Source organism: Hipposideros armiger, unplaced genomic scaffold (assembly GCF_001890085.2).
Source record: "Hipposideros armiger isolate ML-2016 unplaced genomic scaffold, ASM189008v1 scaffold_1578, whole genome shotgun sequence".
Lineage (NCBI taxonomy): Eukaryota > Metazoa > Chordata > Mammalia > Chiroptera > Hipposideridae > Hipposideros > Hipposideros armiger.
The window spans coordinates 97,087-109,262 of NW_017732928.1; the positions used below are offsets into that span (position 1 = coordinate 97,087).

At 55.1% G+C, this 12,176-nt stretch overlaps 1 protein-coding gene across 1 annotated transcript in view; it reads left to right on the plus strand.

Annotated features, from left to right (window-relative positions):
* The window catches only part of LOC109377835 (E3 ubiquitin-protein ligase PDZRN3-like), a 109,490-nt gene that overhangs the window by 95,205 nt on the left and 2,109 nt on the right, over positions 1-12,176 (plus strand). The window contains exons 2-7 of the mRNA XM_019634313.1: positions 2,747-2,994; positions 4,943-5,030; positions 8,685-8,783; positions 9,801-9,863; positions 11,461-11,562; positions 11,950-12,121. Of these exons, the coding sequence (XP_019489858.1) occupies positions 2,747-2,994; positions 4,943-5,030; positions 8,685-8,783; positions 9,801-9,863; positions 11,461-11,562; positions 11,950-12,121 (772 nt within the window). The remainder of the gene's footprint in view (positions 1-2,746; positions 2,995-4,942; positions 5,031-8,684; positions 8,784-9,800; positions 9,864-11,460; positions 11,563-11,949; positions 12,122-12,176) is intronic.

Genomic DNA, 12,176 nt, shown 5'->3' on the forward strand with positions numbered 1-12,176 from the left:
TTTAGGCACCGTTGAAATACCCGCTCAGCAGCTGTGGCATCGGGTTACGAAATGTACTCAGGGAAAGCAGTGATTACCATCACTTTTCTATGACATGAGCCAGTGAAGATGCTCCCAGTCAGGACAGCACTTCCATTGTCAGGCAGGTGGAAGGAGATCTGTAGGAACAGGTAGGAATGCTCTGCGGCCTGAGGTCACAGGACTTCCGTGTGATGTCACAGCTCTGGGAATGTTTGGGGAGTTCAGGTCTAAGTCAGAATGGCCTGGAGCACACGGAACGTCGTGCTGAGTATGACAGGAAGTTTGGGGTTAAGAGGTCCTAAGATGAGGTAGTTCGTTTGCTCAGTGACATCATCAGAGACCCCAGTTCTCCCACGTTTGTGCTCTGCGTCCCTCGGGATGTTCCGTGAGCCTCGGTGGCACCCAGTGTGGCCCTGCTGTGCCCCAGGTGCCAGGCCACACGTGCAGGCACCTACAGTCCCCGCCTGGGGCCCTATTCCCAGAAGGAACAAGACCTCAGACCCCTGGCACATGCCCTCCATCCCGTCAGCCTGAAGTCCCTGGCATGACGGCTGGAGCCACTCAGATGCAAACCGCAGCCCCCGGGGTGAAGTCCGAGCTCTCCCAGCGCAGGGCAGGCGGGAGCGAGAGGCGAGAGGACGCTTGTTGTCCAGGCAGCTGATGTGCCCGCCGTGCTGCTCTCAAGATGCCCTTGTGTGTTGTGTGTACAAACTGGAGGCTTCCAGGATGGCTTCCTGGAAGAGAGCCCCGTTCACCTCCTTTGCAGATGGGGTGTATTTACACAGAGAGAGAGCACGGCCGGCACGTCTTGCAGGAGCCACGCCAAAGCCCCAGTGCCTGACTCCAGCGCGTGAACCTTCCCGCGGCTCGTGGAAGGCCAGCCTGGCCGGCGGTCGGCGGCCAGCCTGGCCGGCGGTCGGCGGCCACCCCGCACCTCCCAAGGTGCCGTCTGGGGCATCCGTTTAACCCGGGGACACGTTTACTATCACATGTTCAATTCCTGTATCGCGTGGCCCCTGCTGTCGCCCATGGATGATTCTGGCTCCAGCAGTTGTGCCCCGGCAGGAAGTCTGGGCGCTCCAAGCTGCCACCCTGTCCCATCGCCGCCCGGCCACGCCCAGCACTCTGGGCTCTGAGCAGGGAAGGGGTTGAGATGGTCGACTGGTTTGGAAAGCTAGAGTGCCCGTGTGTCTCTTATTCTTTTCTCAAAGGAGGAAGAGTGGAGACAGCCGTGTGCCCAGCCCTGGTGGTCCCAGCTCCGCAGGGTGCAGGGTGCAGGGTTGGTGGCCCAGCCACTCTCACTGGTGCACCTGAGTCATTCTGTAGCCCAGGGCCCTTGTCCTAACTCCCTGCGATGGAAGTAAATTACTTAAGTGCACTGAATGCAAGTCATTAGTTGTCCCCATGGGCCTCAACACAAGGGGAGAATCCGACGACGTTTCTGAGCCCGGCCGCTGTTGGCCAGGCATCCGCCTGACTTCTTGTCCCCATGGGACGGAGCGCAGGGCTCAGGAGATGGGACACCAGCTGCAGACTGTGCTCGTGCTTGGACTGGGAGAAGCCACCTGCCCTGTGCTCTCTGAAGCAGAGGACACGGGGGCGGCAGGAAAAGGGTCAGTGCTCGTTTTGACACCGAGAAACACCAAAAGCCGAGTGAACCACGGGCTGTGGATCTGAGGGACTCACATTCAGGACCCAGTTACTTTAAGGGACATGAATTTGTCCGCATTTCTCTCCAGAGAGAAGACCTGAGATGCTGAGGGCTGCAGACACTTGTTCTGCGGATGTGATGCCTATACCGTGTTTTGCTCGTGCTGTGCAGTCAGTAGAGATCAGCAAACTGTGGGGACAGAACCTCATGGTCCTTTGCTGTGGGGGTCAGGGGTGAGTTCCGTAGCTGGACCTCCAGGCTGCTGGGGATGACTCCACTTTCTAGAATTGGCGTTCTGCCTTCTGTTTCCTCGTGCACGTCGCTCTGAGGATGGCCGTGTTGAGTTAGTGGGTTTTGCCAATGGCGGGGGAGGACGGACGGCGGGGTTCCTGGACACGGCCCCCGAAGTTCTCACCCACACTCATTGCCAAGGGCACCTCATGCCTTTTAGTTGAAGCTGTTAGAGGAGAGGTGAACACCGTTTTGTGCTGCCAGCTGCCCGGGATGCTGAGAGCTGTGAGGAGGAGCAGTGGACAGTGTAGGCCACGGCTGTCGCGGGACCTAGGGACCATGCACGTGGAGACGGCACTGCCGTTAAGGCAGCCGCTGTGCCCCAGACGTCAGCCCTGTCCACCTGTGCCTGCATCATCATTTACTTAATATTTCCAATTGACTTTTTAAAGAAAAGCAAAAGAATTCATTTAAAAAGGGAACTCGATATTGCGTCCATAAAAGCAAAACTGACGTCCCCTGACACCAACTAGGAAAACACCCCCATTAACCATAACTGTAGCTAATTTCTGGTTAGCTGCCCGGACCAACCAAGGCCCAGAGCCTCGGGCTGCCCTTCACCCTCACCAGCAAGATGACGGAATTGTGGTGCAGACATTCCCACCGTGCGAGTACCATTTCCTGCCCAGTCTGCCAGCTGCAGACTCACCCGCCCGGCCGCGCTGCTGGGGAAGCACGTGCCCAGCCTGCGCGACTTGTCCCTCTTTCAGCAGCTGACACGCGAGAACCGCCGAGCCAGACTCTGCTTAACTGGACCGCCCCCCTCCCTGTGTGTCCCCACAGGTCAACGGCAAGGACCTGTCCCGGGCCACCCACGAGCAGGCTGTGGACGCCTTCAAGACAGCGCAGGAGCCCATCGTGGTGCAGGTGCTCAGGAGGACACCGCGGGCCCGGATGTGCACACCTGTCCCCGAGGCGCAGCTGGTGGACGTGGGGACCCAGACCGACATCACCTTCGAGCACATCATGGCCCTGGCCAAGGAGTCCCCCGCGGCCCCGCCTGTGCTGGAGCCCTACCTCCTGGCCGAGGGGTAAGTGACGTGGCGAGTGTGCCGGAGATGTGTGGGGACCGGGGCTTCCATCCACGTGCTGAGAAGAGTTCATGGCCTCATAGCGTTCCTCCAGGTTACCCGTTTTCAGCTTTATCATTTATAGAGGCAGTAAATTGAATCCTGCTCAAAACCAGTCCAACACATTAACTAGTCCATGATAACCCTGGAGCAGTTATTCAAATTATATTCTAAGAACAAAATTACTTCCTAATGTCATAAAATGTTTCAGAATAAAATTTCAACACCCACGTGGCCACGTGGAGCCTCTGAGGCGGTAAACATAGGCACTGCTGGTGATTCTTCCTAGAAACAAAGCAGGAGGTGAGGGGCCTGGCTTGTGGCCCCACTCTTCAGGGGCTCACGTCTGACCTGGACCCACCTGGGGGTCCGCACGCACCTGTGGAAGCCGCACCTTCCGTCAAACAGCCCCGCGTCCCTGCGCAGAGCCACTCAGAGCCCTCGAGTGCTGCCTCACCTGGGGCGATGTGCTTTATTTCCTCTGCGCTGCAGTTTCCCTTTGTTAAAACGGGGACAGCAGTGGTACCTGCCACATAGGATTGCTGGATCAAATGAAGTAAAGCATGGGACGCTCTCAGCACGGCACGTGGTACGAACCAGTGTCGTCAGTTTTGTGATTGATGTAAGATATTTAGGATAAAAAGAAGAGCAAGAAATTCTCTAAGGTCAGCACTGGGTTGAAGGATGTCCAGTCCAGTGTAGCCTTCCTTATGGGACTTTACACGTCTGGGGGCAAGATGTCCACTTGCGGCCTCGGCCTCGGGCTGATGTCACTCATGTCCCGGCTGGCTCCTGGTCCAGGTGACTCACTTGGCGCGTTATGTCAGGGGCATTTTCACCTCCTCGGGAGACGCTGACTGAAAGCTGTTAGCAGCTCAGTAGCTGCAGGGACCCGTGTCTCCATGACACAAAAGCTTGCCCTTCACCCCTGGTTTTCATGGTTAGCTGGCATCAGAACCCAGGGCCGATGCCCAGCTTTACAGAGTAAGTGTGGCTGCAGCCGCAGCATGTAAAGTGGAGGTGGGCGCCATCAGGCCTCCCCTCCGTGTGCACGGGCGGTTAGCTCAGGTCTATCACACGCCTCGGCGCAGTGACGGTGCAGATGCCGCTTGCACTCAGCGGACATCGGTGGCTAGATTGACGGCAGGTCTCACCGCAGAACCCAGATCACAGCCATGACGCTGTGTGTCATCCAGGATTCCAGGGGACTGGCCGAGGCGCCGAGCGTGACCATCCTGGCCGTTCCTGACATCACAGACCGAACCGCCTCTTGATAGTCATGAGGCCTCTCGGGAGACTCCTGACTCTCGGATGTTGAACTGTCACAGTGACGGGCCTTGTAGAAGCCAGACCCCTAATTTCCTCTCAAGTCTCTTGCATTTGACATGACTTACCCCAAGGGGCACTTAGGAAATGTCAGAAGAGTCAAGAGGTCAGGCCTGTCCGGTGCTGCCAGGTCAGAGGTCGGCAGCGGCATGTGTGGGGCTGGAGGGGGCGTGGCTGGTGCTTGGAGCCAGGCCTTCCAGCAGTGCCCTCAGCACTGAGGCCAGGACTGCCCCGGGCCCGGGGCATGGAAAGCCCACCGCGAGAGTGAGCACTCGTGTCCAGTCTGTCGTTTCAAAGCCAAGTGCGGGCGGGGACAGCAGAGCCCACCGATGGCTGCACCGACCTGGGGGAACAGGAAGGTCTGTGTCCCCAGCTAGGCGGCTGGGCTGGAGACCGGAAACAGCACAGCCGGTCCCATCTGACCCCTTCTTCCTGGGAGGTGACGTCAGCAGTGGTGGAAATGTGATGGCGGAGGTCCTGACCAGACGGCGTGAGCGGTGACAAAGCCGCCACCTGCTGCGGCGGGCCTTGCTGTCAGGGTGGTGAAATCGGGTGGCCCTTCACCGTCCTTGTCTCTTCGCAGGCATCCCTGTGCCCATGAGTACTATGACCCGAGTGACTACATCGGAGGCGCCCACCAGGACCTGGACAGGGAGGAGCTGGAGCTGGAGGTATGAGGCGTCCTTGTCTCGCTGTAGGGCCCGCAGTAAATGCTCAGTAAACGTGAACGAGTTGTGGATGCTCATGAAATACTACTTTTGGTGAATTTCTTTCAAAAGAACCACTTCTGGCTGTTTGAAAGGCATTTGAGCTTTTTATCCCTTCCATCACAGAGCTTGACGATCAGATCCGAAAGCAGAAATGTGGGCTTTTTATTTAAATTTCTGAGAAGACAGGGTCGGAAGTCCCGTTGGGCCTCTCAAGTCACACAGCCCCCCCCCCCATGCGCACATTCCTGTGATGGGTGTTAGCTCCTCCCCTTCTCCTTGTCATCACTTTTTGTGCAGATGCTCAAGAACAGATGACAAAGTGTTAAAGTGGACGCTGCCCACACCCAACAACAAAAGATTTCGCCCACTGGTTCCTCGTAAAGGTTTCCTGACACTGGTCTTGGAGGAATCAAGCCAATCATAACTCTCTGTGTTACTTGAGGCCGGAAGTGGCTCAGGATTACGGGTGCTGTGTGATGTCACACCCACCTCTGAGATGTGAAATGTTTACAGGACACCAGTTCACAGACTTCTACTCCTCATTTCCCTTTTAGTAAGAGCGATAGAAAACAGAAATAAGTTTTTAAGGTTATTTATACTGTGGGAAAACTGTTTCATATTTCAGTGTGTTTTCAAAAACATGAGCGCGTTTTCTGGAAACTGATTTTACAGAATAGGGTAATAGGGTGCCTTTCAAAAAGCTACCCGACACTGACAGGTAAGCGCTTTGGCACAATCAAAATCCAGTAACGTCTCATTCAATTTCATGGCCAGCCATTGTCTGATCGGGGCCGCCCCGCCATACTCCTGAGGCGGAAGAGCACGCCAGTGGCAGCAGGTTTTTTAGGCACAGAAAGAGCAGGATATATGAGACAGCTATGTTCCTCAAGCATTCCTTCAAAGCCACCAAGTTTTTGTTCCAAAACAGAAGACGACACAATAAAAACAAACGACCCTCCCATGTGCTGGGCACTAGAGGCATGACTGACCCAATGACAACATGTTTTTGAAAATGTAAATTTCTCCCTAATGCATATGGTCTAAACTGGAGCAAGTTAATCTAACGTACAGACTGCTGCTGGCTGCCTGTCAGCCACTTGCATTCCAACAACCACCCCAGAGTGTAGCCTTGTGTCTTTCAGAAAATTAAGGATTCTGCCCCTTATTTTCAATGCGCCATCTCCTCAACGCCAGGGCTAATTCATGAAGCAGGTGACTTTTTAGAGGCATCTCTGCATCACACGTAGCATCATGCATAGAGGCAGAAAGTGTTGAGACAATTTAAAGAAATGTATACAACAGCCCTGGACCAGTAAGGTACAGAGTTATGCTCCAGTGACCAGTCCTCCAAGAGGCAGATAAGCCATCGGATGCTCTTTGGGAAGCCTCTGATTAAAGTGGCTGCCGGTGAAACAGAAAGCTTGAATCGTCTAGGTGGAATGGCCCCTTAATTCTCTTAATTGCACTGTCGTTTCAGTTCCATCTGAAATGTCAGGCTTGGCTGTTCGTTTTTATCCGGCAGCCCATCTAGACAGTGAGCAACAGGACACCATGGCGGGAGCCGTAATCCAGAGAATGGTGGTGCATTATTTATGCCAGTTGGATTAATGGTCCTTGAAATCTTATCTCCATCATCACAGACACATATGCATTGACAACCGCTATGCTTTGTGATGTGTAGGGCTCTGCGTCCAGCTCAGAGTCAGGATGAGATGTTGAGAATTCACAAAACACCCACTAACTTTGAGGACCTGTCATTGCCACTGAGCTCTGGGTACCGTGCCTGGTTGTAAGACTGTAGAATAGCTGAGAAGCTTCAGAGAAGCGGCACCTGGCTCGTTCATGGCAGAGCCAAGCCCGCCTTCCAGTCGGGTCTCTTTTCCGCCTGGACGCGCAGGCTCATCTGGTCGGGTTGCTGTGCGCGTGCGTAAGGTGGACGCTGCACCCTTCACTGTTCAGCACCTGCTGCCTGTGAACTTGGCAGGAGCTCTGCAGGCCCCGACAGTAGCAGCTTGTACAGCTGGTTGTCAAGAGCTTCTGAAGACCTTCGATGGCTCCCCCTTTGCTTGACCATCCGCAGCCAGCCTCCGCTGTGTCTTTCTGACCCCCTCGGAAGCTGGGTGACCACCACTAAGTCATTCCGTGTGCCTTCTAAATGGGACCTTCCCAGCTTGGGTTTAGAGTTCCAAAGAAGATCCAGATAACGCAGGGAAACACTGGAACCCACACCGTCCCATCTGCCATCTATGTCACGTGGGCACCTGAACTCTAGGTATCCTTTGCCTCATGACTCGAAATGGGCTTTGCCCGAATCTGCTCACCCAGGACCACTCGTCGCTTTTAAAACCAGACCATTTCAAAGCTACAGCTGCTCCCAGAGGACTGCCCTGCGCTAGGCCCGCACTGCTGCTCATAAGTCTGCTCTGAAGATCGAGTCCTCAACGTGCCCCTCCCTGCCAGCGGGGACTGGAGTTCAGCTGGCCTGTGGGGCCCTACCTGGTCTCCTGGCCACACTCTGCCCTGCCTCTCTCGTCCTCCTGTCCTAGGACCTTTGTCCCTGCTGTTCCTCGGCCTACAAAGTGTCCGTGCTGTGGGCACCTGCCTCTCACGGGGAGCTGAAGCAAGGCTCTTCCACAGAGAACTGCCGCATGGAGTCCGCCAGACAGCTGCATCCTCACACCCTCCAAGAGGAGCTTGGAGAGAGGACTCGTCCCCAAAGACAGTAGCTAGGCGACCCCGTCTCAGAGCCCTCCCCACTCCTGGTTGTTGAGCAGATGACACTATCAAAACCAGACCAGGGGTCAGCCAGAGGGAGCGCACCCTGTCAGGGCCCTTCGAACGGGCCTCATTCTGCGGGATCTGGCCTGGGTGCGTGGCAGTGTGGGGAGAGGGCCACCTGTCCTGTTAACAGCTTCAGGGGCACCCCCCACACACACGCTCTGGAACTTCCTCCCAAGGCTCCAAAATTCCCCCGCTTCTGACTTCACTCTGTAGCACAGGCCAGTCAGCAGGCACAGTGGCGTCCCAGTGCTCCTCTCACGTTGGGCTCACTGTGCTTTCATCTTATTTAATTTGCAGTCATAGTGGCTGAAACTAATTTTTCCACTGTAAATATCGCAGCTATTGCGGGAAGCATTCATTGCACAGTCAGTCACGTTACCCTCCGTTCTTGGGTCACTGTGTGTGTGATCTGTTTGTGAATATTAAGGAACACAGCGTGAAGTAATCTTCACCACACTGGAAACGTGTAGTGAAACGGCTGGGTGGTTTGGTGTATGGCAATATTCTCAATTGTGACCGACATTGAAAGAACGCTTCTTAAAAGCCCCCTACCCCAGGAGTCTTGATGCTGAGTGAAATATGGGTCATTTTTCTTTTGGGGAAATCAATAAAATAACTGTTTTCAAAATGACTTTATATTGACTGAAAGGTCAGAAATACCCTGGGCATCGATCCCATGTCCATAATCACTTTTTGTTCAGTAAGTTAACCACTGTCGAGTTGATTGTAAAGAAATTCAGTTCATCATTTAAGCAAACTATGTTGAAAGCCTTTGTAGTGCCCCCTGCGGCCACCGCTACAGGACTCTTACTGGGGACGCCCTTTCTTTGTCAGGAGGTGGACCTCTACCGAATAAACAGCCAGGACAAGCTGGGCCTCACCGTGTGCTACCGGACGGACGACGAAGACGACTTAGGGATTTATATCAGTGAGGTATGAAGGCCCGTTGGTAGTCACTGTCATATCCAGACCGAAAGACGTGTTTTCTTTTACGTGCTGACCAACCTTAACCCTGGCTCTTTGAGAATTCTTTGGGAAGACACAGACAAATGTCTCTGTCCCCTTCATCACGCTCCATGGAGTTCCATCCTTAATGGGGGGTAAGTTCTAATGTCAGCACAGACAGCAAAATTGCCCTTCAGAGGCCAAGAAATCGGCCAGAAAATGGAGCCGTTTGCATGATTTGTGTGTTCCAACCCGAGGGAACAGTACACAATTTCCCATTCAGGTCCATTGACGGGTGGTGAATGGAATCGTACTCTTTTCGTAGTATTTCTCTCTCCCTCTTCTTCTTGGTGGAGTGTATACAGTTGAATCCATATATGTGAAATGCAGCTTCAAAGTACACAGCTGGAAGCTGTTTTGATCTTCCTGCTGACTTCAGTGTGGACACTGCCAAAGACCCCATGTTCACAAGCACAGAACCCCAAGTTTGTCAGGAAGTAAACTGTCTCTGTGGGATGAGGCAAGGGCTGTGTCTCCTGGGCTTAGTAATTACCCTCTGGACAGACTTGGCCCACCAAGCTTCAGCTGGCCCGTCGTCGTTGCATTTGGGGTCGTCTTTCCCGTACTCCAGCCCAGTTGTCTCAGTTGCATTCCATTTTCTAAGTTGTTTTCCAACGTTTAATAGCATTTGGTAAAATGACTGCGGCATGGCTGCCAGCGTAATAAAGACTGCCCTGTACCATGTTTCCTCGTCGCACATGGAAGCTCGTCGCTGCCCCTCCGAGCCCGAGGTCCGCTGCCTGCCAGGGCTGTGGTCCGAGAGCACGGGAGCAGCCAGTCCATCCCTGTCTGTGTCTCCACGCATGGCACCAAGTCTCGTTTGTCTGTGCGGAACAAAACCACAGGGACAAGTGTGACGGTGTGAGGTGTGCCTCAGAGAGCGCTGTTACTGCCGTGCGTGTTGAGTTACCCACCTGGTGCTGACATGCTCACTGTGTATTTCAGATTGATCCTAACAGCATCGCGGCCAAGGATGGACGGATCCGAGAAGGAGATCGCATTATCCAGGTGGGTTGGCATCTGACCGGCGGCCTCGTCCCCTGCCCATCACTAAACACTCTGGTTCCAATAACAGCTCTTTGGATGAAGAGCAGGGACCACAAAGTCATATGTGTGGTGAGGCCCGACAAGTTAAATTAACGAGTGACGCACAACAGGGTGTGGTGGGGACTGAGGCAAAGTGGGGAGGCAGCCCTCGAGAGATCCGCTGCCCGGCACCCCGCAGTATGAGCCAGCTCACCTTGTTTTCTTCAGTTCTCTTTGGGCCAAAGACAACACACGCGTGGGTCTAAGCCTGCCAATGGTGTAATTTGTGGGCCAAACTCATTTAGAGTGCTCTGAAGGATTAATTTTGGATGAAGTGTTTCAAGTTTCATCTTGTCTTTAAAATGGGAACATCTTTGGCAAATTTAGCAAAACCGATGAGAAGTCTTTCAGACTCTGTGACTCGGCATTTAAGCATCATATGGAATGGCTTCTCAGGGTACTCGCTTTCCCTCCAGCCCTCTTGCTGTTTCGCATCAAAGTGAGACCGTTTCTCTCTCGGCTTGTCTTTTTCAACTCACAGAAATCGAGGTTTCTGTAAGCTTGTGCCCCACAGCTTAGCTCTGCTGCTTCTCCTTTTCAACACGCTTCATTTATAGCTATCATTCCAGTCCTCACCGTGAGTGTTTTGATTTTCTTTTTCCACTGCTTATTCTAATTTCCTCAGCTGCCCAGGGGCTCTTACCTGGCGGAGTGACCAAACCTTCATTCCCAAAGGTTATGAACCTGAAGCCGTGCTGCCTTTTTTGTTTGCAGTAGTTTTCCATTCACACTTACTATACGGCAGGGAGGTGCTGGGTCCGCTGTGCCTCTGTGACCCCATTTCTCCTTGGTCACCAAGATCCAGCACCCAAGTGGTAGAGTCACCACTTTGCTGCCTGCTGGTTCGCTGGCTTAAGGAGTTGATGGAAGGCTCACCTCCCAGCGCAGTGGGACCATCCCTATGGCCCCTGGAGGAATGGCCCACCCTGGGGCTGAAACCTCCAGACCAGCAGAGCTCAAAGCTTCTAGGACAGGGAGCAAAAATCCTGCGAGAGGGTTATCCGGTGTGATGGCGGGTCCCTCCCCCTGGCCTCTGTCCCACCTAAAGAAGTTACGGTGCCCAACTGGGGACACAAACCACCTTGCATTCTTCCACTTCCTTCTCTCCCCTCAACTTCCACAACGTTCCCGTCGGACCTGTAGCTTCTTCGCCCATCGTATCTGAAAATGTCTGTAATGTACACTCCGTTTGTACTCCTGCCTGATGAAATCGCGTAGAGGTCCCGTCTTCCGACACTGATTTTGCCCAGTGCTGCCTCCTGGAGTCCCAGCCACTCCTGTTGTCATGGCTTGTACTTGACACTCGCCATGGACACCCATGAGGCCCCCTCCCAGGCGAGAGACACTGCAGCAGTCGGAGCAGGCCTTTCCTTCTCTACATCATCCTTTCCACACTGCGTGGACGTGGGAGCTGTGTTCTGGCCGCGAGTGGGTGGCGGCTGCAGGCCTGCAGCAGGACAGACCTGTCCTGCCTGAGCTGACGCCGCACTCGGCCCCTCCACCCCCTCCTGTCTTGCAGATTAACGGGCTGGAGGTCCAGGACCGAGAAGAGGCCGTGGCTCTCCTGACCAGTGACGAGCACAAGAACGTGTCCCTGCTGATTGCGCGGCCGGAACTCCAGGTGAGTCAGCTTCTTGCCCGTGAGGCTGAGGCTGCATTTCTGGACCAAACCCCGAGCTCCCATGGGACACTGCCCGGTGTCGTCTGACCGTGAAGGCGTCGTGTGCCACATCTGGTGGCACCTCTGGTGCGTGTAGCTCAGGGAGCCCCGAACGGCGCTCTGGTGTAGGGGGGGCCCGCTCAGCCCCGTGCCCGCCCCGACGCAGGCAGAGCGCCTCCCGCGGGAAAGCAGCGGGCAGAGCCCGGCGTGGGGCGGGCTGCGCCTCTGGAATCCGCGAGCCGGTCCGACCGCCCCAGGAGTGATTTCCCCGAGGAAACGTCTTTTCTGAAACACAAATGAGCGCCAGCACAGGCCTGCCTGAGGCATGTGGCCGCCGCTTCTCCGCAGCTGGACGAGGGCTGGCTGGACGACGACCGGCTAGACGACGACCGGAACGACCTGCTGGACGAGCTGCAGCTGGACATGCTGGAGGAGCAGCACCACCGCGCCATGCGGTTCACGGCCGGCTCGCCGCCGCAGGTGAGGCCGCCCTGGGCCGGGAGGGGGGCGGCGGGCCGAGGTCGGAGCCCTGGGCCTGGAGTGGGGGGGTCGGGGGCCCGAGGTCGGGGCCCTGG